The 24555-nt window shown below is 40.6% G+C and overlaps 1 protein-coding gene across 1 annotated transcript; it reads left to right on the forward strand.

The window, feature by feature from the left end:
- Positions 1–8272: 8272 nt before the first annotated feature.
- On the forward strand, positions 8273–13582 carry LOC120057821 (SLAIN motif-containing protein 1-like). Its single transcript, XM_039006285.1, has 4 exons — positions 8273–8333; positions 12255–12437; positions 12716–13028; positions 13507–13582. The coding sequence occupies exons 1-4, from the start codon at positions 8273–8275 to the stop codon at positions 13580–13582; spliced, it is 633 nt and encodes a 210-aa protein (XP_038862213.1).
- The last annotated feature ends 10973 nt before the right edge of the window (positions 13583–24555 follow it).

The following is a 24555-nucleotide window of genomic DNA, read 5'->3' on the forward strand; positions in this document are numbered from 1 at the left end:
AGTCTCTAAGAGCTTTCCACATCTGGATTGTGCAACATTTGCTAATAAAACATTAAAAAATGATCCAAGCTCTGACAAGTTGGTTGTTGATCATTGCTCGACAACCATTTATCTATGTACATAGATTGTCAAGTAGATTTAAGTCAAAACTGTAACTCGGCCACTCAGGAACATTCACAATCTTCTAGGTTAGCAACTCCAGTGTAGATTTGACCTTTTAGGTTATTGTCCTGCTGAAAGGTGAACTAATCTACCAGTGTCAGCAGACTGAACCATGTTTTCCTCGACGATTTTTGCCTGTGCTTAGCTCGGTTCCATTAATTTTTTTATCCTGAAAAACTCCCCAGTCCTTAACTATTACAAGCATACCTATAACATGATGCAGCCACCACTATGCTTGAAAATATGGAGAGTGGTACTCAGTAATGTAAAGTGTTATTGGATTTGCCCCAAACATAACACTTTGTATAAAAAAAAGTTAATTGCTTTGCTACATTTTTTGCAGTATTACTTTAGTGCCTTGTTGCATGTCTTTGAATATTTTTATTCTGTGCAAGCTTCCTTCTTTTCACTCTGTCAATTAGGTTAGTGTTGTGGAGTTGTTGACCCATCCTCAGTTTTCTCCTATCACAGCCATTAGACTGTAACTGTTTTAAAGTCACCATTGGCCTCATGAGTGGCTTCCTTCCTCTCGAAGGGTTAAAAAGGTCACATCTTTCCAAAATTTCATATGTGTGATTAGGCAACCCTCATGAACTGTAAATCAGTCATTTCTCCCAAATGATGTGCAATAAAAACTCTCTCTCACACACACAGACACACACAGACACACACAGACACACACACACACACACACACACACACACACACACACACACACACACACACACACACACACACACACACACACACACACACACACACACACACACACACACACACACACACACACACACACACAGCTAGGCTGGAGTGACACAGTGTGGGGCTTAAAGACACACAGAGCCTGCAATGGCATCACCACAATCTCTAGGCTGTGCCGAGTTCAACGAGATGCCCCACTTGACCGTAGCTCGCTTGGCTCGGTCTGACCGCAGCGACCGTGCAAAAAAGTAGGCCCAAAATGAAGCCTGACTTAAATTTCAGGTGCTTTTGGGTGACAGCGGCAGAACCGTTAGGGTTAGAAGCACAATTCAACCACAGGAACGTTCCTAAGGTCCTCCTGATCTGTGCAAGCCTAACATTGACCGTGTGGAGTCACATTGACCGTGTGTCTCCAAGACCTTGTGTCTGGAGACATGTCCAAGACCGTGTGTCTTCAAGACATGTGTTGTGTTATGACATGCACAAATGAATGATTGATTGATATGCTGTATATTGAAGTAGGCCTTGATGCCAATAAGTATGTGAAGCTAAAACAGCTACAGTAAACAGGACTCTTATACGCTGAGTGCAAAATATATGTAGGAATCTGTTAATCAATTAATGCACCCACACTGCTCGCGTGCGTCAACGAGCGTCTGTGTTGCCAAGGGCTAAAATAGAAGTCATTCCTATTTCTGACGCAGATCGCGCTGCAAGTCCTGCCTCTCCCATCTCCTCATTGGTTTATAGAAGCAGGTACCCACGTGCATAGAGATTGGTTATATTGGTTATACCCACGTGAGTGATTGAAAGACGAACTGTTGCCGGTTGTTGTGGTAATACTATGAAAGTTTAGATTCCAATCACCATACAAGTTAAACGATGAAAAAGCCTGGAAGGAGGAGAAATGACTAGAAACGATTTGGTTGACGTATGTGTGGATTAATTGTCGGAGTAGAGGACCTTGTGCATTTCAGGTAAAATAACAACCTAATGTTTATATCCCTGGACAAATTAGCTAGCAACAGCAAGCTAGCTAAATAGGACAAATTAGCTAGCAAGTGCAAGCTAACTGCCTAAATTGCCATAAATGTTTAATGCTTTTCGACCTGTCCCCAAATTAATGTCATTGGTTCAGAGTTTGTTTTTATATTTTAACATGCGTGTCGTGATCACGTTTGGTGTAGGGGGACAAAATACATTTATGTACGATGGCGCACGATGGCGCACGCCCGCAGACGGTTTGGGGTCCGTGTTAGGCCTACAGCTCCATGTCATTTCAATAACTTAACTTATCAAAGATGCCTTCTGGTGGTAGAACTAGCATGAATGAGCATCAATGGCAACAATGGCTGACACTTAAATAACGTGCCATAGAATTCTGTGGCACCCCGCAAGCTGTGCTGCAGTATGATGCAACTTTTAAACGAAGAACCACTGTATGTCAGGTATTGGATTCGGCATGCCAAAAGGTTTTTCCCCAGGTGCATGAACAATGAGGACATGTACTATGTTGATGAGAACATACAGTATGGCCAGATGCTCAAGACAAACTTGATGCCAACTAGTGCCAATGTCACGTTCCTGAACTGTTTTCTGTTAGTTTTGTATGTGTTAGTTGGTCAGGACGTGAGTTTGGGTGGGCAGTCTATGTTTTCTGTTTCTATGTTGGTTTAAGGGTGACCTGATATGGCTCTCAATTAGAGGCAGGTGGTTTTCATTTCCTCTGATTGAGAGTCATATTAAGGTAGGTGTTTTCACACTGTTTGTTGGGGGTGGTTGTCTCCTGTGTCTGTGTCTATGTACGTTGCGCCACACGGGACTGTTTTCGGTTTGTTTGTTCGGTTGTTCGGTTTATGTAGTCTGTTCCTGTTTCATGCGTTCTTCGTGTCATGTAAGTTCTTATGTTCAGGTGCGTCTACGTCGTTTGTTGTTTTGTAGTTTGTTAAAGTGTTTTCGTGTTTTTTCGTCTTTAATTTAATAAATCATGTCATATCAAGAAGCTGCATTTTGGTTCAATCCCTGCTCCTCCTCTTCGGATGAAGAGGAGGAGGAAAGCCGTTACAGCCAATTAAACATTGTGTTTCTTTCATAAATTGTTTTCTTCATTTGATTACAGTACACCTATAATGTCATTATATCTGAACAATACATTAATATTTTGTATCAATGGTTGTGAAAGATCTCTTCAATGACCACACCTTTGATGTTCAGTCAATTTTGATAGGTAGTGCAAGTGTGTTACTTAATGTGAAAACGTGTAATGTAATTTACAGTACCGTAAGCATTTTGAAACATGTATCTTTAATTTATTGCTATTGGTTGTTAAATAACTAAATTAAGAAGATATTATTATGTTGTGTTTTGGAGATTAAATCAATGTTCGCATGGTATTTCACAGTAAACTTTTATTTTGGATCAATGGTTGTATGATGAAAGATGTCTCCAAACCAAATGAATGCACAATAAAAGGTTTAGAATATAAGACTTGCTGCATTACAAGTGTTAACAGTTTGGAGTTTATTACTAAGAATTTTGAAAATACAACACATACTTGTGAAAATAGCACCAAAGCGATTGAAAAATACTTCAATCTACCTGCTACTGAAACAGAGTGGTTCACTAATACTGCATCAGACAGCATAACCACATATGGTGCGTGCATGCATGTGTTTTCGTATGCACATGTGTGCCCTTGTATATGTGCACGTGTGCTTTGCTACAGTGTGTGTAGTTTAATCTTGTTATTCTGAAGATTGGTTGGGATCAATACATTCTGTATCAGTTAGTTGGTGTGGCTCTGTTTAGTCACCTCTGCAGTTGGATAATGGATGAAGTGTGTCTCCAAAGGGGTGTGTATGTATGTTCAAAGTCCTTCTCTCTGCTTTCAAAGGATGGATTCAGGCAAGGTTGGCTCTCTGTCTGTATGTCATGAATACAGCTTTGTTCCTCTGGTCTCAGTTAACTGTTGTTCATGTAGGTAGCTGTGAGTTGTTAGACTTCAGTTCAGCTTTTGATATTATCGATCATAGTCTGCTGCTGAAAAAAATCTATGTTATGGCTTTATATCCTCTGCTATATCGTGGATTGAGAATTACCTGTCTAACCGAACACAGAGTGTGTTCTTTATTGGAAGCCACTCCAACATAGTCCAGGTAGGGCATACCCCAGAGCAGCTGCTTAGGCCCCTTATTTTTTTCTTCTCACTAATGACCTGCCACTGGCACTGAGTAAAGCCTTTTTGTCCATGTATGCTGATTACTCAACATTATACACATCAGCTACCACAGCAAGTGTGATCACTGCACCACTTAACAAAGAGCTGCAGTCAGTTTTAGAATGGGTGGCAAGCAATAAGCTAAATATTTAAAAAACAAAAAACATTGTATGAGCAAGTTGAGGAGACTAAACTGCTTGGTGTAACCCTGGATTGTAAACTGTCATGGTCAGAACATATTGATGCAACGGTAGTTAAAATGGCAGAGAGGTCTATCTATAATAAAGCCTTACTCTGCTTTATTGACATCGCTATCAACAAAACAAGTCCTACAGGCCCCAACTGTCCAGTCATATGGTCAAGTGCCACAAAGAGTGACATAGGCAAATTCCAGTTGGCCCCGAACAGAGCAGCACGGCTGGGCCTTCAGTGTACACGAAGAGCTAACATAAATAACATGCATGTCAATCTCTCCTGGCTCAAAGTAGAGCAGAGATTGATTGCATCACTACTAATGTTGAAAGCAAGGAGCTGTCTGTTCAATCAACTAGCACACAGCTCAGACACCCATGCATACCCCACAAGACATTCCACCAGGTGTCTCTTCACAGTCCCCAAGTCCAGAACAGAACTCTGGGAAACACACAGTACTACATAGAGCCATGACTACATGGAACTCTATTCCACATCAAGTAACTCAAGTGAGCAGTAAAATCTGATTTTAAAAACGGATAACGCGGGCTGTGAAAAGACACGCACATGCATACGCAACACACACGTACATTGTAATTTTGTAACATTGTTGTATTGTGGTATTATACATTTTGTATTGTAGATATGTAGTTGTAGATTAGTGGTGTAATAATGTGTTGGGTGAAAAAAAGATTTGCCTTAATCTGATTTGGACCCCAGGAAGACAAAAGCTAATTGCTAATTTTACCCAGTAGTGGTAAGGCTAATTGTGTGTGAAGTACGCTAAATGCTAACGCACTGCTCTCTCTCTCTCTCTGTCATGTGCCTTGCTGCCTACCAATAACTGGGGTTGCGTAGGAAATGGCACCCTATTCCCAATACAGTCTACTTCATTATGCTCAAAAACAGTGTACTATATAGGGAAAAGGGTGTCATTTCAAACGCAGCTGGGAATAAACTCAATTTGCTGTATGTGCACACAGAGCCTCCACACATTTTCATATCTAGTAATCACTGTGCACTATGTGTTCCAGCCAGTACACTAGGGATGTTGAAGGGAGCACATTTCGTTTTTTGGGTGGGGATTTTACATGGTTCAATCCCTAATTATTCCCCCTAAATATGCATGAACCAACAAGCTGCAGCTGCAAAGCTCATCTGGTTGTTAAAGCCCTCCCTGTCCAAGCAGTGATTTTACACAATAGTTTTTACAATCTGAAATATTACAGTGTTTCTCAATCACTTTAGCACAATTTTCAGATATTTTCAAATCTCTTTGTACAAAACTCAAAACCGATAACATTTGTAATGACCCCTGTCTTGCATGTATGTTCATAACACTTTATGTGAAATACAGTACCTTGACAACATTTTGTTTAGCCACCAATACATCAGATAATGATAGGCTCACCGTTTACTTAAATAACATTTAATTCAATAGTAAAAAATTAAATATATACTTTTTTTAAATGGTAATTTTTTAAGTGAAGAGGAATAGTAGATGGAAAATATCATTTTCCATGCAGTATTTGGCTATAACTAGATTATTTTAAAATGTTTTATTAAATATGTCAGTCTTAGAGTTCCATTATCCTTACACAGTACATTCATAGAATAAACAATAATAAATTGTGTATAGTTTGGGTATTGTAAAGCAGTAGACTACAGAAAAAACATATTTTTGAAGCACAGTGGTGACCTATGCAACATTGTACAAAATCACCTTTTCTATGTGACTTGTCAACTGATACTGTATCACTTCTCTCTACTTGACAAAATGTATCAGTTTTACATTTTGATAATGAGTCGAATATTGTACAATCCAGGTTTTTCACCTGTGCATTGTGCAGTACACTGTAATTCCAAATAGTTGCACATAGAGTAACTATATCCACTTTGTCCTATGGAACATGAAGGATGATAATGTAGTATTTACAGCCACATCCATGTATGATTTGACCTTCCAACATAAATTGATGTCAATTGATACATTTATGATGTAAAAATATATTATAAAAAAAACTAGACACTATAAAATTAAAACATGTCAAAAGTATTGTGAATATTGCATTTTGCAGAATACTTGAAAAGGGTGATTTGGTGCAGTGAACAAGTGACTTTGTGAATTGGCTTGTTGTGCTCAGTCAATTGAAAATGTGCTCAGAGTGTATGTGTGTGTGTGTGTTCTTATTTGTCAGTCTAAGTATTTCAAACCTCCCCCTCCATGTGCTCTTCTCCCCAGGCAAGTGGAGGAGAAGCATCAGCAACTCGGGTCTGGTGTCCTCTGTCCGTCCTTACAGCTCCATCACAGAGTGGATCTCTCCCCTCAGCTGCCCCATCCTGCCTTTCACTAAACCTGCTGCACTAACCACAGAGTCCACAGGTAACATATCCTGCACTGCGTGGCCAGCACTATCAAAGCCTACAACATGAACAGACACACTTAATTTTCTCACCACTATCCAACCCGAATAGACAGAGTGGTGAACATTTGATTGATCGTTTGTCCATAAAGGTGTTCTTTTATTTCTCTCATATAGTTCTTATTACCTTATTCACACCTTACGGTATGTCACTCGCTCGTGAGTTAGGAAGGCTGCCTGTGTCTTTGTAGTGACTGTGTGTATTGATACACAATTCAAAGTGTAATTAATAACTGCACCATGCTCAATGAGATATTCAATGTCCGTGTTTGTTTTGTTTTACCCATCTACCAGTGGGTGCCCTTTGTGAATCATTGGAAAACCTACTTGGTCTTTGTGGTTGAATCTGTGTTTGAAATTCACTGCTCTACTGAGGGACTTTATAGATAATTGTATGTGTTGGGTACAGAGATGGGGAAGTCATTTAAAAAGCATGTCAAACACTATTATTGCACAGAGTGAGTCCATGTGAGTTATGTGACTTGTTAAAACAAAGGGGTTGAATACTCACTGACTCAAACCGTTTCAGCTTTTCATTTATTTTATTCATTTGTAAACACTTTGGCATTATGGGATGTTGCGTGTAGATCAGTGACACAACATCTCAATTGAAAACATGTTTTATTTAGGCTGTAACACAACAAAACGTGTAAAAAGTCAAGGGTGGGAATACTCTCCGAAGGCAGTGTATTTTTGAAAGGGTTAGATTGCTGTCAGCAAAATAGTAATAGTTTCACCTTGACCTCTGATGCTGGCTAGGTATCAAATCTATATAATGTGCCTAAGGACTACGGGCTAGGGGTTGATTTGTGGGATAGTGTCAAGGCTTTCTATGGCTCTCCCTCTCTATTTTGAACCCATTTCCTCTCTTTCTTTTTCCCAGCACCATTCTCTGCATCCTGCCATCCCCTGCCCCAGCAGCAGACTCTCCCAGGGAGGGGCTCCTGCAGCCTGAACTCGGTTTACCACAGTAAGACTCATCACTGTTATGAAGCATGATGTACCATTGCTGAGTTAAAAGGGGTGAAGACCCATCATTCCATGAGTGATCGTGTTGTCCTTGAACGTAATAACTCACACTGAACGATGTTAATTCACCAAGAGTACTGCAGCATGTTCACTCCACAGCAATACCATCAACTGAAACATATCACACTATTCCAAAAATATTTGTATTCACCTCATATTTTTATTCACATCTTCTTGCACTGAACTATTGTGTTCAGTACACTACAGAAACAGGAAAGGAGCTGCAGTGAATTCATATATTAGCTTTAACAACACATTACTTTACCATACATTACCATCTCATTATCATCTGAAGCTGTGGAAGATCATCATCCAACCTCCAGAAAAATATCTGTTTAAAAAAATTTTTTTTTGCATCTTTGAGATACTCATTTGAATGAAAAGCACTATATAAAATAAATGTATTATTATTCATTACCGTACATTAGCATACATTACCGTGTCCTCTGGGGTTGCAGGTGTGAGTCGGCAGCATGCTGCGGTCAGCCCCCAGTCTTCCATGGATAGAGAGGTGGGCACCTCAGAGCTGGAGGATGATACTATATCTATGGGCTATAAACTACAGGACATGACGGACGTACAGGTCATGGCTCGACTGCAGGAGGAGAGTGAGTAGAGTACGCTATACTGTTTCTGTAACGATAAATATCTTCATCAGTTGGGAACTGTACAGGTAGAAATGAACAATAAACTCAATAACATTTTGTTTTGGATACACCTTATAAACACGCTAGATGATGTGGAAGGAACATATGTAGCTGTATATGCTAACAATATATTTTGTTCATTGTACTACCATGAAGCATAAATGTGACCGACCGGCTCGATTCGGTCTTTTGTAGCAAAATTTCAAATTATGTTTTTTACATTGGATAACAGTAGAAACTCAGAGCTAGAAAAGTGTATATCATACACTACAGGAACAATGGGAAAGTAATTCTGCTTTGAAAGATGATACATTTGTAACCCCACTTTTGAAAAAATGGCCCTTGAATGTTTTGGTACATCTACTGGAGAGCTCTTCTTTGGCTACACCCATTCAGCATCGTTCACACCCTCTTAAGCCCCACCCATCTCTTTAAGAATTCACGTGAGGCTATGTGCTAAACAGAGTGAGTATGGTAGTGTATGTTTTTAAACAGTTGTTGCATCATGACCATTCTATTGTCGTCCGACATCAAACTTGTCGTTGTCGTTATGAAAAAGTATAAACACATAAACGACAGGCTGCATGACATCAGCAGCCTGGTTAAAAATGTATTTAGTGTGTGTCAATCTAGCATACCATGCAACTAAAAACAACTTTCTAAACAATGTTTTGGTTCCTCTCTAGCTTTTTTGCTAGCTAGCTAACGTTAAGATAGCTGGCTAGGCAGTTCCAATAATGACCATATAATAAATAGTGCATTCGGAAAGTATTCAGACCCCTTTACTTTTTTTTTATCGTGTACACACAATACCCCATAATGACAAAGCAAAAACAGTTTTTTAGAAACTTTTGCAAGTGTATTAAAAATAGAAACTGATATCATAATTACACAAATATTCAGACTTTACTCAGTACTTTGTTGAAGCACCTTTGGCAGCGATTACAGCCTTTAGTCTTCTTGGGTATGACACTACAAGCTTGGCACACCTGTATTTGGGAAGTTTCTTCCATTTTTTAATGCAGATCCTCTCAAGCTCTGTCAGGTTGGATGGGGAACGTCGCGGCACAGCTATTTTCAGGTCTCTCCAGAGATGTTCGATCAGGTTCAAGTCCGGGCTCTGGCTGGGCCACTCAAGGACATTCAGAGACTTGTCCCGAAGCCACTCCTGCGTTGTCTTGGCTGTGTGCTTAAGGTCATTGTCCTGTTGGAAGGTGAACCTTTGCCCCAGTCTGAAGTCCTGAGCGCTCTAGAGCAGGTTTTCTTCAAGGATCTCTCTGTACTTTGCTCTGTTCATCTTTCCCTCGATCCTGACTAGTCTCCCAGTCCCTGCCGCTGAAAAACATCCCCACGGCACGATGCTGCCAACACCGTGCTTCAACGTAGGGATGGTGTCAGGTTTCCTTCAGACGTGACACTTGGCATTCAGGCCAAACAGTTCAATCTTGGTTTCATCAGACCAGAGAATCTTGTTTCTCATGGTCTGAGGGTCATTTAGGTGCCTTTTGGCAAACTACAAGCAGGCTGTCATGTGCCTTTTACTGAGGAGTGGCTTCCGTCTGGCCACTCTACCATAAAGGCCTGATTGGCGGAGTGCTGCAGAGATGGTTGTCCTTCTGGAAGGTTCTCCCATCTCCACAGAAGAACTCTGGAGCTCTTTCAGAGTGACCATCGGTTTCTTGGTCACCTCCCTGACCATGGCCCTTCTCCCCTGATTGCTAAGTTTAAGTGGGCGGCCAGCTCTAGGAAGTCTTGGTGGTTTCAAACTTCAATTTAAGAATGATGGAGGCCACTGGGTTCTTGGGGACCTTCATTGCTGCAGAATTCTTTTTGTACACTTCCCCAGATTTTGTACCTCGACACCATCCTGTCTCGGAGCTCTACGAACAATTCCTTCGACCTCATGGCTTGGTTTTTACTCTGACATGCACTGTTGACCGTGGGACCTTATATAAATAGGTGTGTACCTTTCCAAATCATGTCCAATCAATGGAATTTACCACAGTGTAGACTCAAATCAAGTTGTAGAAACATATCAAGGATGATCAATGGAAACAGGATGCACCTGAGCTCAATTTCTAGTCTCATTGCAAACGGTCTGAATACTTATGTAAATAAATTGTGGAATAAAATAAACAAATTGTGGAAAAAGTCAAGCAGTCTGAATACTTTCCGAAATGCACTGTAGCTGACAGCGTCTTAACTTTAGCTAATTTGTATTAATTATTACAGGAAAATAAACTCACAACAAGGTCATTATTTACAAGTTAATGGTGAGCTAATTACAGAAAATAGCTTAACGTTGTGAGTGTGACAAGATAAAAGCAAGGCATTCTACCAGAGAATTTTAGAACTTGGACATTGTCTCGTTGGCCTAACGCAGGGTTCTCCAACCATGTTCCTGGAGAGCTACCATCCAGTAGGTTTTCGCTCCAACCCCAGTTGTAACTAACCTGGTTCAGCTTATAAACCTGGTAATTATTAGAATCAGGTGTGCTCGGTAAGGGTTGGAGTGAAAACCTACAGGATGGTAGCTCTTCAGGAATAGGGTTGGAGAGCCCTGGATACAGAATGTGTAAACGGTACAGCGAAATGGTTACTTGCATAGTGAAGTCTTTTGTTTAGACATGTAGCTAGATAAACAATTAACCATAATCCCGAATCATAAAATTACTACCCTGCATGAATCTATAGGTAGCGAAAGCTAACCAACAAGATTCAATGTAAACTAGCTAGCTAACATTAGGCTATAACTAGCAATGCAAATGGATCGGCGTTGCAAATAATATTACTACACAGAGTAATCCGGAGACAGGTGTTCTCTTTTTGAACCCCTCCGCATATTTGCAATCAAACGCCTTAGCTATCATACACTGCTTCCACCGGGCATTCCACTGATTTCAAAACTCGCTCTGCCAGAAAGTGGAGAGTATTAGCAACACTTTTGCAGTTCTTCGTGATATCTTTACATGGCAGACCAATCCGAACTCATCTCTCGGCATGTCCGGCTAATCCATTATCTCAGCGAATCGTGGCTAGAGGGAAGGTTCCTATCGTTTTCCGTGGCTAAATCAACTAGGCTTATCATTTAACAATTGTATTCATATTTACAGATGGCATACATGTTTGTTATCAAGGAACATGAAAGTTAAAATAAAGAAAACCCTTGAATGAGTAGGTATGTCCAAATCTTTTGGGTGGTACTGTATGTCTCCCTTCACCAGGCCTGCGTCAGGAGTACGCCACTACCTCTTCTTCGACCACGGCCAGCCGTCGCAGCTCCAGCTTCTCACTCCGGTGCAGCGAGATGGACCTGGACGAGGAAGAGGAGGATGAGGAGGGCTACAACCAGCTCCCTCCGCCCCAGCCTCGGCTGCTCCGGACCGGGTCCATGCAGTGGGGCGGCCTGTCTCACTCACACACCTTCTCCAGTATCTCCAGTATCAGGGAGTGCAGCAGACGCAGCACCTCCACCCCTCAGTACTCCCTCAGTGGGCTGTCCCAGTACCAGCAGCAATTCTCCGGACCCTCCAGACTCATCGCGGACACATATGGATACAGGTCCAGCACAGGTCAGTCTAGAGCTGGGGTGTTCCATCCTGGTAGACCCACAGGGTATGCAGGCTTTTGTTCTGGCCCAATGCTAACACATCTGATTCAAATGATCAGCTGATCATCAGGCCTTGAGTAGTTGAATTGTGTTGGTACTGAGCTGGAATAAAAGCCTGCACACCCTATTGATCTCCAGGAGCAGGACTGAAGAACACTGGCCTAAACGAAGAGTAATACGTTTCATGCATGTCTTCCCGGTTTGATTGCAATGGATTTTTAACTTCCCTCTTTTGACTGTGGACGTTTGATTGTGTCTCCATGGTTACGTAGACAAGCTGCGGAGAAGCATGCCCAACCTGATCCGAGCTCCCAGCATGCATTGCGATCCCAGTGTTGTTCCAAGCCTGGTGTCTCCTGTCAATCACTCATCTGGCCCCTCCTCCCTGCCAATAACCATGCGGAGCAGCCAGAGCTTCGACTCGTCCAATGGGCTCGCACGACTTCAGTCCTCCAGTAAGATCCCTCCCATTTTGGTCTACCATCAGTCGTATCAGTACAGGAATCCTGCACACCTCCTCTTAGAGTTTTTTTTTTTTTGATACGTGTTATGTATAAAATATGTTGATTCTTTACACAATGACTCAACAGAAAAGGTACATTCCGCACACTGTGCTTGCCAGTATCACCTGTTTATTTAAGCCTATTTAATTTAAGCTCATTGCACCCCACATTCTTGGGTTAGAATAGTTTGATGACTGACTAACCCTTCTTTCCTTTTCCTCTGCCTTCAGTTCCCTCCATCGGCCAGCTCAGCCAGCGATTCCAGAGTGTGGGAAACTTCCACACAAGCCCCCGACACCCTGTCAAGGCCACAGCCTATGTCAGCCCCACGGTCCAACAGGGTCCCTTCTCCTCCTCCAACACCCTTTCTACCTCTGCCATTCGTCACATCCCCAGCAGTGCACCCCAGGCCCTCAAAGTCACCATCCCCAGTGGTGTCCCCCAGCTCTCCTCCACCCCCCGTAGTGCCTTACCACGACCCGCCTCCTTCACAGGGACCGGTGGCATTCCCCGCCCCAGCAAGATCGCCCAGCCCACACACAGGTAAATAGGGTCATTCGGACTAAGGGTGAATTAGATGCCTGTCTATTATACTTTCCAAATGAACATTATCGTGCTATAAAAAATAATATGATTATAGATGATCTACTGTATGTTATCCATGATATTATATAATATTACCTTTAGTTGATTATTGTAGCCTCAAGAATGTGGGTACTTTATCGAGGGGTCATGTTAAATAGAAAAGTATGAGAGGAAAAGCAGTATTTCTATAATATGTTGTTGTTGTTACACTTTATATGAAGGGTACCTACATAAGAACTTCATAACCAATACAAAACACGTTCATTAGCAGTGCAAAATAACCTCATACGATTGGGTCTAAATGTATGACTCAACTCTCCCATTTCATCCTGAGTGACTGTATCTTTGAATCTCTCTCTCTCTATAAATATATCTCCCTCCCTCCCTATCTCTCTATCTATTACTCTCTCTTTCGACCCCTCTCACTTTCTCGCAGTCTATTGACCCCCCCAAAGAGCCTGGCTACGCTAAGCGCTCTGAGAGACGGCAGCTGGAAGGATGGCTGCTACTGAACCCGTGATGTTGTATAACACCTCATCATTCATTGGGTTACTGTAAGATCTCTATGTTCTGAACCAAGGCCTGAGGCCATGGATCATTCAAATGGGCCAAATGAGTCGCAGCTTAAAGGGATACAGTGCATTTACAAAGTATTCACACCCCTTGACTTTCTCCACATTTTGTTGTGTTACAGCCTGAATTTAAAATGGATTACAATTTGATTTCTTTTGTCACTGGCCCATAATGTCAAAGTGGAATTATGTTTTGACATTTAATTTATTTTTTTATTTTTTTTATTTTTACAAATGAATTAAAAATGAAAAGCTGAAATGTCTGGAGCCAATAAGTATTCAACCCTTTGTTATGGCAAGACTAAATCAGTTTGGAAGTAAAACGTGTTTAACAAGTCACATAATAAGTTACATGAACTTCCCTCTGTCTGCAATAATATTGTTTGACATTATTTTTGAATGACTACCTCATCTCTGTACCCCACACATATAATTATCTGTAAGGTCCCTCAGTCGAGCAGTGAATTTCAAACACATATTCAACCACAAAGACCAGGAAGGCGTTACAATGCCTAGCAAAAAAGGGCACCTATGGTAGATGAAAAAATGAAAAGAAGCAAATAAATATCCCTTTAAGCATGGTGAAGTTGTTCATTAAACTTTGGATGGTCTATCAATACACCCAGTCACGACAAAGATACCAGCGTCCTTTCTAACTCAGTTGCCGGAGAGGAAGGTAACCGCTCACGGATTTCACCATGAGATCAATCAATGGTGACTTTAAAAGAGTTACAGAGTTAAATGGCTGTGATAGGAGAAAACTGAGGATGGATAGTTACTCCACAATACTAACCTAATTGACAGAGCAAAAATAAGGAAGCCTGTACAGAATTAAAACCATTCCAAAACATGCATCCTGTTTGCAACAAAGCACTAAAGTAATACTGCAAAAAATGTGACAAAGCAATTAACTTTTTGTCCTGAATACAAGTGTTATGTTTGGGGCATATCCAATACAACACATTACTGAGTACCACTCTCCATATTTTCAAGCATAGTGGTGGCTGCATCATGTTATGGGTATGCTTGTAATAGTTAAGGACTGGGGAGTTTTTCAGGATAAAAAAGAAATGGAATGGAGCTAAGCACAGGCAAAATCCTAGAGGAAACCCTGTTTCAGTCTGCTTTCCACCAGAAACTGCGAGAATAATTCACCTTTCAGCAGGACAATAACCTAAAACACAAGGTCAACTCTACATTGGAGTTGCTAACCAAGAAGACAGTGAATTTCCTGAGTGGCCGAGTTACAGTTTTGACTTAAATCTACCTGAAAATCTATGGCAAATGGTTGTCTTACAATGATCAACAACCAATTTGACAGAGCTTGAAGAATTGAAAATAATAATAGGCAAATGTTGCACAATCCAGGTGTGGAAAGCGCTTAGAGACTTACCCAGAAAGTCTCACAACTGTAATCGCTGCCAAAGGTGCTTCTACAAAGTGTTGACTCAGGGGTTTAAATGAGATATCTGTATTTCATTTTCAATACATTTGCAAAAATGTCTAAAAACATGTTTTCACTTTGTCATTATGGGGTATTTATTGTGTGTAGTTGGGTAAGGATAAAATATAAAGGGTATGAATACTTTCTGAAGGCACTTTAGTTTTAGTTTTTCCCTGACGTTTGTAGAGATTGCATTCACAGTACACTCAAAAACGCTATCTATAGTAGAACCTGTCCCCATAGAATAACCTTTTGAAGAACCCTTTTCTTGTTCCAGGTAGAACCCTCTTGGGTTCCATTTAGAACCCTTTCCACAGAGGGTTCTACATGGAACCCAAATGGGTTCTACCTGGGACCAAAAAGGGTTCTGCTTTGGGGACAGCCGAAGAACCCTTTTGGAACCCTTTTTTCTAAGAGTGTACACGTAAATTACCTTTAAAAGTCAAGTCAAGTTGGCAGTATAAGTTGCAATAGATAGAGCCACAAAACTCTCATTCATGTGATTGAATCCATCTCCATCCAAAATGTCAGCAAGGCCATTATTCTTATATTGGTTTTTAGTCCTGGTCGGATACATGCAAGAACTTTGGAACAAACATTCCTCAGGTGATATGAAAAAATCTTAGAAGGGGTGCCAAAAAGTTATCCTATTATGTGCCATAGGGCGATATTTATGTGCAGCCCACCAAACATTGCTCTTCATAAGCCTTTTGAACAAACTTTGCAAGAGCAAAAAATGGTTCATCAAAGGCCATCAAAGGTTTTTGGCCAGAAGTGAAATGTTGTGTGATCTGCTTTTGGATTTCCATGCCATGTTTGACCATGGTGAAACTTGCTGCTTCATAATGGCTGCCATATCATTATGGCTGCCATACTGGATTCACAGGAATATTGGGTTTGGGGAAAAATCCTGAGTGGCCTAAAAGCATAATTGCAAAAGTAGGGGCTAGACAAGCATTATCTACTGAGAAACCTTTGATGGGACAAAGTACCATTGTTTCTGTGACCAGTTTATGTTAATACTTAGGGTAAATTACACATGTTCTCAATCAATTAGCTGCACATTGTATGTTCTCAGTAGATAAGCTACATAATGTATACATAATCTAAGGTGTGTGTGCAATTAAGTTTGATAACATTGCCCTTTAAAGACATCTCTAAGGTTATTAATGTAGTAGTTCACCAAAATCTGAGTGGTTTACAGGTTGATTTCTGGTGTTTCCAGGTAATTTCTGACACTTTAGGCAGGTTACTTATGAAATATAATGGCATATTATTGAAGGTTGGTCTACTAACAAATACATAATATATATGTTTTATATATGGCACTGAAAATCCAAGAGTAATATCACCTTTCTAAACTCTGATTCAGTTTTGGCGGCCATATTGGATTATGTAAAAAAATCAAAAATAAATAGGGGGTGCCATTCCCACATTTTTGGGCACCCCTTCTAATATAAATGTATACATCCCAAAGAGCATCTCTACCAAATCTAGACATTTGTATCCGATACGTCACAATTTTTTTTTTTAACGCTAAGGCCCATGCCTATTTCTATTAAATCATGGTACTGCATTGAATTAGGCACAGTTCGAAATGTAGTGAGGTGGGGTGGCTGGTTTGTTGCTTTGGGGAGGCTTGTGTGTTTTTATTTATTGGGCACAGGGGAGGGTAGTGCATTTGTTTCTTGGTTTACAGTCCCCATTTTGCAGGTTTTACTTGTTCCATATACTGTAGCTACATTTCCTCATCTGCTTGCATGAGCCTCCCCTATCACGGTGTTTTGGTACTTCCCTTATGCACTACGCTTTCTGGGCGCATACTATACCACAGGTCAATATAGTCTACCTACCCTCTATCCATAGTGACAATAGTGTTTTGTCCAGATCTGCAATAGGTTAACTAGCAATCATACACACATAAAATAATTTAAATCTGCACCAATTTTCAATAGAAATCCACAAGATCATAGATAGGCAGTGGAGACGCCTGGTGCGTCATTGCGGATCAGGGCCGTGCATAGACCTTTCAGGGGCAAGTGCTCAAAATGAAGCAAAGAGCAACTCCTTCCTCTTGGGGGAAAAAATGCAGTTTCATCATTAATATATCAAAATTCATTACACCAAATGCATATGTAGCTAATTGAATACTTTTTTAAACATAGGCCTATTGATTTCTGGAAAAACACATTCACTCATCATCAAAAATTGTAAGGACGCTACACTATATATACAAAGTTACGTGGGCACCCCTTCAAATTAGTGGATTCGGCTATTTCAGCCACACCCGTTGTTATTAGGTATAAAACTGAGCATATAGCAATCTCCATAGACAAACATTGGCAGTAGAATGGCCTTACTGAAAAGCTTAGTGACCTTCAAAGTGGCACAGTCATAGGATGCCACCTTTCCAACAAGTCAGTTCAAAACATTTCTGCCCTTGAGAAAAAGCTCGCTACCATTGGACTCTGGAGCGGTGGAAACGTGTTCTATGGTGTGATGAATCACGCTCCTCCATCTGGTAGTCCGACGGACGAATCTGGGTTTGGCGGATACCAGAGAACGCTACCTGCCCCAATGCATAGTGCCAACTGTAAAGTTTGGTGGAGGAGGAATAATGGTCTGGGGCTGTTTTTCATCTTAACTTCTTTGGGACAGGGGGGCAGTATTGAGTAGCTTGGATAAAAAGGTGCCCAGAGCAAACTGCCTGCTACTCTGTCCTAAAAGCTAGAATATGCATATAATAGAAGAGTAGAGTTGAAAAACTGCAAACCTCAGATTTTCCACTTCCTGGTTGGATTTTTTCTCAGGTTTTTGCCTGCCATGTGAGTTCTGTTATACTCACAGACATCATTCAAACAGTTTTAGAAACTTCAGAGTTTCTATCCAAATCAACTAATAATATGCATATATTAGCAACTGGGCCTGAGTAGCAGGCAGTTTACTCTGGGCAACTTATTCATCCAAGCTACTCAATACTGCCCCCAGCCATAAGAAGTTAAGCAAAACTGGTGCAAAATGTATAGCCTACCTATTGTTAGCTTTATATTTTGAAAATAAATAAATAAAAAGGATCCTAGTTACATAAAGCGTTCTGTAACAATGCTCAGCTAGAGAAACGCTTAAAAATACCTGTGAAAGATGCAACTCTGAAGCATATGGTGATATCTTTGCTTAATCTCTATGACATTCTGACGCTGAGCCATGGCCTTCTATACTCGGGGAGTCAAAAATTGACTGCTATTATGTCTCGATCAGCTATTCACTTTCTGAAAGAGATGTTTAAACCCAGACAGCTTTTAGGGAACCACTTGTTACCTTCTGTTGTTGGGTTAATTCTAAAAGGGTGCCATACTGGATGGCCAAATTTAGCTATTTTGTGATTATTTTATTTATTTTTTATTTTATTTACACAAAATGTATCCTCTATTGTTTTTTACAATCGAGAAGAACTTTTGAACGTCAGATCAGCAGCTACTTACCCCAATTTCGGCTTCAACTTCAACTCTCTCTGTAAATCCGACCCAATTTTCTGACTACCCAAGAGGATACGCCGGTGTTACAGAGGCAAGGGGGGGGGGATCCTGATGAGATTAATGCAAAGGGAAAACCGGCCCCCTCTTTCCTCCATTCTACTGGCCACTCCGATCGCGGATTTGCCACCAACGGGACTCTCGAAACTGCAATATTCTTTGCTTTTCTGAAACATGTGTCTCGGACAAGATGGATATCCAACTTGATGGATTCTCCATTCAACAGGCGAACAAGACAGTAGAGTCTGGGAAATCAAGTGGGGGAGGGGTTTGCCTCTACATCAACACCAACTGGTGAGCTAACTCCAGTGCGGTGAAGTGTCGACCCACTGTTCACTCGTCTTGGAATACCTGATGGTCAAATGCCGACCCTTCTACCTCCCGAGCGAGTTTTGAGCTGTTATCGTGACTGTTGTATATGTTCCATCTCAGGACAAGAAAAATAACAAGCTGGCACTTAACGAACTGTACAAAGCTATAAACAAGCAAGAAAACCTACACCCAGAGGCTGCTTTTTAAAATTCCGCATCACTAAGACACGTGATGCCCAACTTCCATCAACACGTCACCAACACCACTAAAGTTCTAGACCCCTGTTATTCTACCCACAAGCAAGCATACAAGGCTCTCCCTCGTCCGCCATTCGGCAAATCAGATCATGACTTCCTACTCCTGCTTCCTGTTTACAAGCAGAACATCAAATCTACAATGAGATGATGCTACAGGACTGCTTTGCTAGCGCTGATTGGAATATGTTTAGAGACTTCGCCGATAGCATTGGCGAGATAACCACCTCCGTCACAGGCTTCATTAGAAAATGAATCGCCGACGTTGTCCACACGGTGAGGATTCCCAAATCAAAGCCCTGGATTAACACTGAGGTTGGCGCTAGACTAAAGGACAGGGCTACCGCACATAGAGCTATCATAGACAACTCTGAGGCTACGGCCAAGGACAGGAATAAGTACAAGAAGTCCCGCTATTACCTCTGCAGAGTCATCGAACGAGCAAAAGGACAATATAGGAATAAGGTGGAATCATAGGCACAGTCGTGAAGAAGGCGCGACAGAGCCTCTTCCCCTCAGGAGGGTGAAACAGTTTGGCATGGGCCCTCAAATCCTCAAAAGGTTCTACAGCTGTACCATTGAGAGCATCTTGGCAGGCTGCATCACTTCCTAGTATGGCAATAGTACCGCCCTCGATCGTACAGCCCAGTACATCACTGGGGCTAAGCTCCCTGCCATCCAGGACATCTATATCAGGCGGTGTGGTAGGAAGGCCCGGAAAACCGTTAAAGACTCCAACCACCCAAGCCCATAGACTATTCTCTCTGCTGCCGCACGGAAATTGCTTTCCCACGATGTCAAGCGAAGAGGCACTGAGTTTGAAGGTAGGCCTTGAAATACATCTACAGGTACATCTCCAATTGACTCAAATGTTGTCAATTAGCCTTTCAGAAGCTTCTAAAGCCATGACCTCATTTTCTGGAATTTTTCAAGTTGTTTAAAGGCACAGTCAACTTAGTGTATGTAAACTTCTGACCCACTGGAATTGTGATACATTGAATTATAAGTGAAATAATCTGTCTGTTAACAATTGTTAGAAAAATAACTTGTGTCATGCACAAAGTAGATGTCCTAACCGACTTGCCAAAACTATAGTTTGTTATCAATACATTTGTGGAGTGGTTGAAAAACAAGTTTTAATGACTCCAACCTAAGTGTAAGTAAACTTAAGATTTCAACTTCATATGGTATTGGAACTGACCTTGTATATACTATGCTTACTTACTGTGTTCTTCATATTTCTTCTTCTTTCTCATGTGTTTTTTCTAGTATTAGATCATTTTTTAATTTACTAGGCACAAAGTCAGTTAAGAACAACTTATTTTCAATGACGGCCTAGGAACAGTGGGTTAACTACCTTGTTCAGCGGCAGAATGATAGATGTTTTACCTTGTCAGCTCTGGGATTTGATCTTGCAACCTTTCGGTTAATAGTCCAACGCTCTAAACACTAGGCTACCTGCCAGCTACCTGTTATTAATTATTGCATTGTTGGGTTTTGAGTTAGCAAGGAAGACATTTCACTGTACTTGTGCATGTGACATTAAAACTTGAAACTTAATTAAGCAACGGAAGAGTAGCCAGCAGTTGAAACTTCAATTTTTCTGTATCTGTTGGGGCTCTGGGTGGAAAGGTAACGTTTGAAAGTAGGATATGCTTAGATTCATAAGGACGTCTTAATTATTTGTTAAACTTCTTCGGGATCAGTGTCGTAGGCCAATGCGATTAGCATGAGGTTGTATGTAACAAGAACATTTCCCAGAACATAGACATATCTGATATTGTCAGAAAGCTTAAATTATTGTTAATCTAACTGCACTGTCCAATTTACAGTAGCTATTACAGTGAAATAATACCATGCTATTGTTTGTGGAGAGTGCACAATTTTGAACATAAAAAATTATTAATTAACAAATTCGGCAAATTTGGGCAGTCTTGTTACACAATTTTGAACAGAAATGCAATGGTTCATTGGATTAGTCTAAAAATGTGCACACACACTGCTGCCATCTAGTGGCCAAAATGTATATTGCATCTGGGCTGGAATAATACATTATGGCCTTCCTCTTGCATTTCAAAGATGATGGTACAAAAAAAACAAATGAACGGTTGGTTTTTCTTTATATTATCTTTTACCAGATCTATTGTGTTATATTCGCCTACATTTCTTTCACATTTCCACAAACTTCAAAGTGTTTCCTTTCAAATGGTACCAAGAAAATGCATATCCTTGCTTCAGGGCCTGAGCTACAGGCAGCTAGATTTGAGTATGTCATTTCAGGCAAAAATTGAAAAAAGGGGGCGGATCCTTAAGAGCAACAGTTTTGTTGCAAACAAGACCCTGGATTTAATAAATATTTCTGTGTCCATTCTTCCCTGAAACTCCTATTTTCATTATCCATCTTTCTTTTGAGGCTTTGAAAGCGACATTTTCTCTTGATTGCAGCTGATTTTCTCTGATCAATGAACAGAGAAATAGACATAAAAAAACACATTTAATAGATATTGATGATATTATCAGTGTAATTAATATGTTATTGTAATTGAATTGATTACATACTAACCAGATGTGTTCAAATCATGTTTAATTTGTAGTGAGAGCTTACAGTATATGAATTGAGCTGCTTTTATGATAAATATCTTCTGTCCTGCCAACTATTTGCTCAGAAATAAATTGGCCCGAGGCCAAACCTAGTTGCCGACCTCTGACCTCGAACCTATCTAATTCTTGTCATTCAACTTGTAACCCATTCAAGTCTAAGCCCGGAGGGGGGGGGGGGGTTACCAAGCAATATGGAGTTGTTTTAAGAAGGTCATACCAAGGATCATTTTGCTATTGCTATTTGATTATTAAGACCCATTGAAGTATCAAAAAAATATTGTAAAAAATTATTTTATGAACATTTTTATTTGGCCTTACTGCTATTAGCCCATACAAACTCAATGAAGTAATAGATTCACTACAAGGAACAACAGATAGTTCCCCCAAAAAATCTAAACAAAGTTTGTTATGAAATGTCTTTCCTATATCTGAGAGAGATAGATTATGTGATCATTATTTTTGGCACTAAACTTACATGAATTTGTTCAACTGGTACCGGGTACCTTCAGACTAGTATTGTGAGGCCCGTGGGGGTTCTAGAGCAACTGACATGTTCGTTATCGTGAGAGTCTCAACTTTCCACAGAGGGGACATATTAGTGGGTAGCCCAAATTGTTTGGATGCTACAGACAGAAGTTGGCAGATCGGCTGTACAGACTTCAGACGAGTCCCCGTATGTGTGTGGTGCATTGGCACAAAAACCTGTTGGTCGAAAATGTATTGTATATATTTCAAATCAAATCAAATTTTATTTGTCACATACACATGGTTAGCAGATGTTATTGCGAGTGTAGCGAAATGCTTGTGCTTCTAGTTCCGACCGTGCAGTAATATCTAACAAGTAATCTAACCTAACAATTTCACAACAACTATCTTATACACACAAGTTTAAAGGAATGAATAAGAATATGTACATAAAAATGTATGAATGAGCGATGGCCGAACGGCATAGGCAAGATGCAGAAGATGGTATAGAGTACAGTATATACATATGAGATGAGTAATGTAGGGTATGTAAACATTATATAAAGTGGCATTGTTTAAAGTGGCTAGTGATACATTTATTACATCCATTTTTCCATTATTAAAGTGGCTAGAGATGAGTCAGTATGTTGGCAGCAGCCACTCAATGTTAGTGATGGCTGTTTAACAGTCTGAAGGCCTTGAGATAGAAGCTGTTTTTCAGTCTCTCGGTCCCCGCTTTAATGCACCTGTACTGACCTCGCCTTCTGGATGATAGCGTGGTGAACAGGCAGGGGCTCAGGTGTTTGTTGTCCTTGATGATCTGTTTGGCCTTCCTGTGACATTGGGTGGTGTAGGTGTCCTGGAGGGCAGGTAGTTTGCACCTGGTGATGCGTTGTGCAGACATCACTACCCTCTGGAGAGCCTTACGGTTGTGGGCGGAGCAGTTGACGTACCAGGCGGTGATACAGCCTGACAGGAAGCTCTCGATTGTGCATCTGTAAAAGTTTGTGAGTATTTTTGGTGACAAGCCGAATTTATTCAGCCTCCTGAGATTGAAGAGGCACTGCTGCGCCTTCTTCACCATGCTGTCTGTGTGGGTGGACCATTTCAGTTTGTCTGTGATGTGTACGCCGAGGAACTTAAAACTTTCCACCTTCTCCACTACTGTCCCGTCGATGTGGATAGGGGGCTGCTCCTTCTGCTAGGAACGCGAAGCGAGGCATCTATTGCTGTCGGCGCCGGAAGATTCTATTTTATATTACTTTAGCAATGAAAATCGCTTTTCCCTCTAGCTGATTACAGTTATTATTTGTGGTGATCAATATTATTTTGTTAATTTTATGAAGGAGGAGGGTAGTGATTCTTTTATGACCCCTCGAGTTCGACTCCCCTCTAGTAAATTTGGAACTGTCCCTTCCAGTTTAATATTGAGGACTGTGAAACAAGTGTCTAAGTATGGATTTATAGGAATTCAACATTTGTTTTTTAGTATTTTGTGCCTGTTATAGAAGTGTTGGAATTGATTTCATGAAATGTATTTGTTGTTTTCAGAACTAATGACACTTCTTACAAGTACTGTTTTTGATTCAGACAAATGCTCAGAATTATTTTGGAAAATATTGCAATCATAAAAGCTCAAATGTAGCTCTGCACCTACTTCTCTTTCTTATCATAACTGTTTACAGGACAGTTAATATTTTTGATGTTCCTACTGAGAAACAATTGTACTGTAAAACACAATCGCACATTCTCATTTTAAATGTAACATTTATTTAACTAGGCAAGTCAGTTAAGAACAAATTCTTATTTACAAGGACGGCCTACCAGGGAACAGTGGGATAACTGCCTTATTCAGGGGTAGAACAACAGATTTTTACCTTGCCAGCGGTGGGATTCAATCCAGTAACCTTTTGATTACTGGCCCAGCGCTCTAACCACTAGGCTACCTGCCGTCCCCATATAGGGGAGTTGTGACTCTTTTTCTAAAACATATGGTATTGAAAAGGAATGAGTGTATTTTCAATGTAAATAAAAGCTTTCCAAAATAATACCCATTGTCCTACACTTTTCCTACACATTTCTCTAGACATTTAAATAAATGTAATGTGTTCCATCATGTCTGTTAAATGTCTCTTTCCCTCATTTGTGAAAGCCCATATTCCTGCAGCCGGGTCTCATAGACTAGACGTAACATAGTAAACAAAAATCAGAGACACTCAAATTAGTGTATATTACGTTTGGTATGGTTACATAAGACATGTTACTTAAGGCAAAAATGAATGGCGTGTGGGCATGTAGCACAAA

Source organism: Salvelinus namaycush, chromosome 13, assembly GCF_016432855.1.
Source record: "Salvelinus namaycush isolate Seneca chromosome 13, SaNama_1.0, whole genome shotgun sequence".
In the NCBI taxonomy this organism is placed as follows: domain Eukaryota; kingdom Metazoa; phylum Chordata; class Actinopteri; order Salmoniformes; family Salmonidae; genus Salvelinus; species Salvelinus namaycush.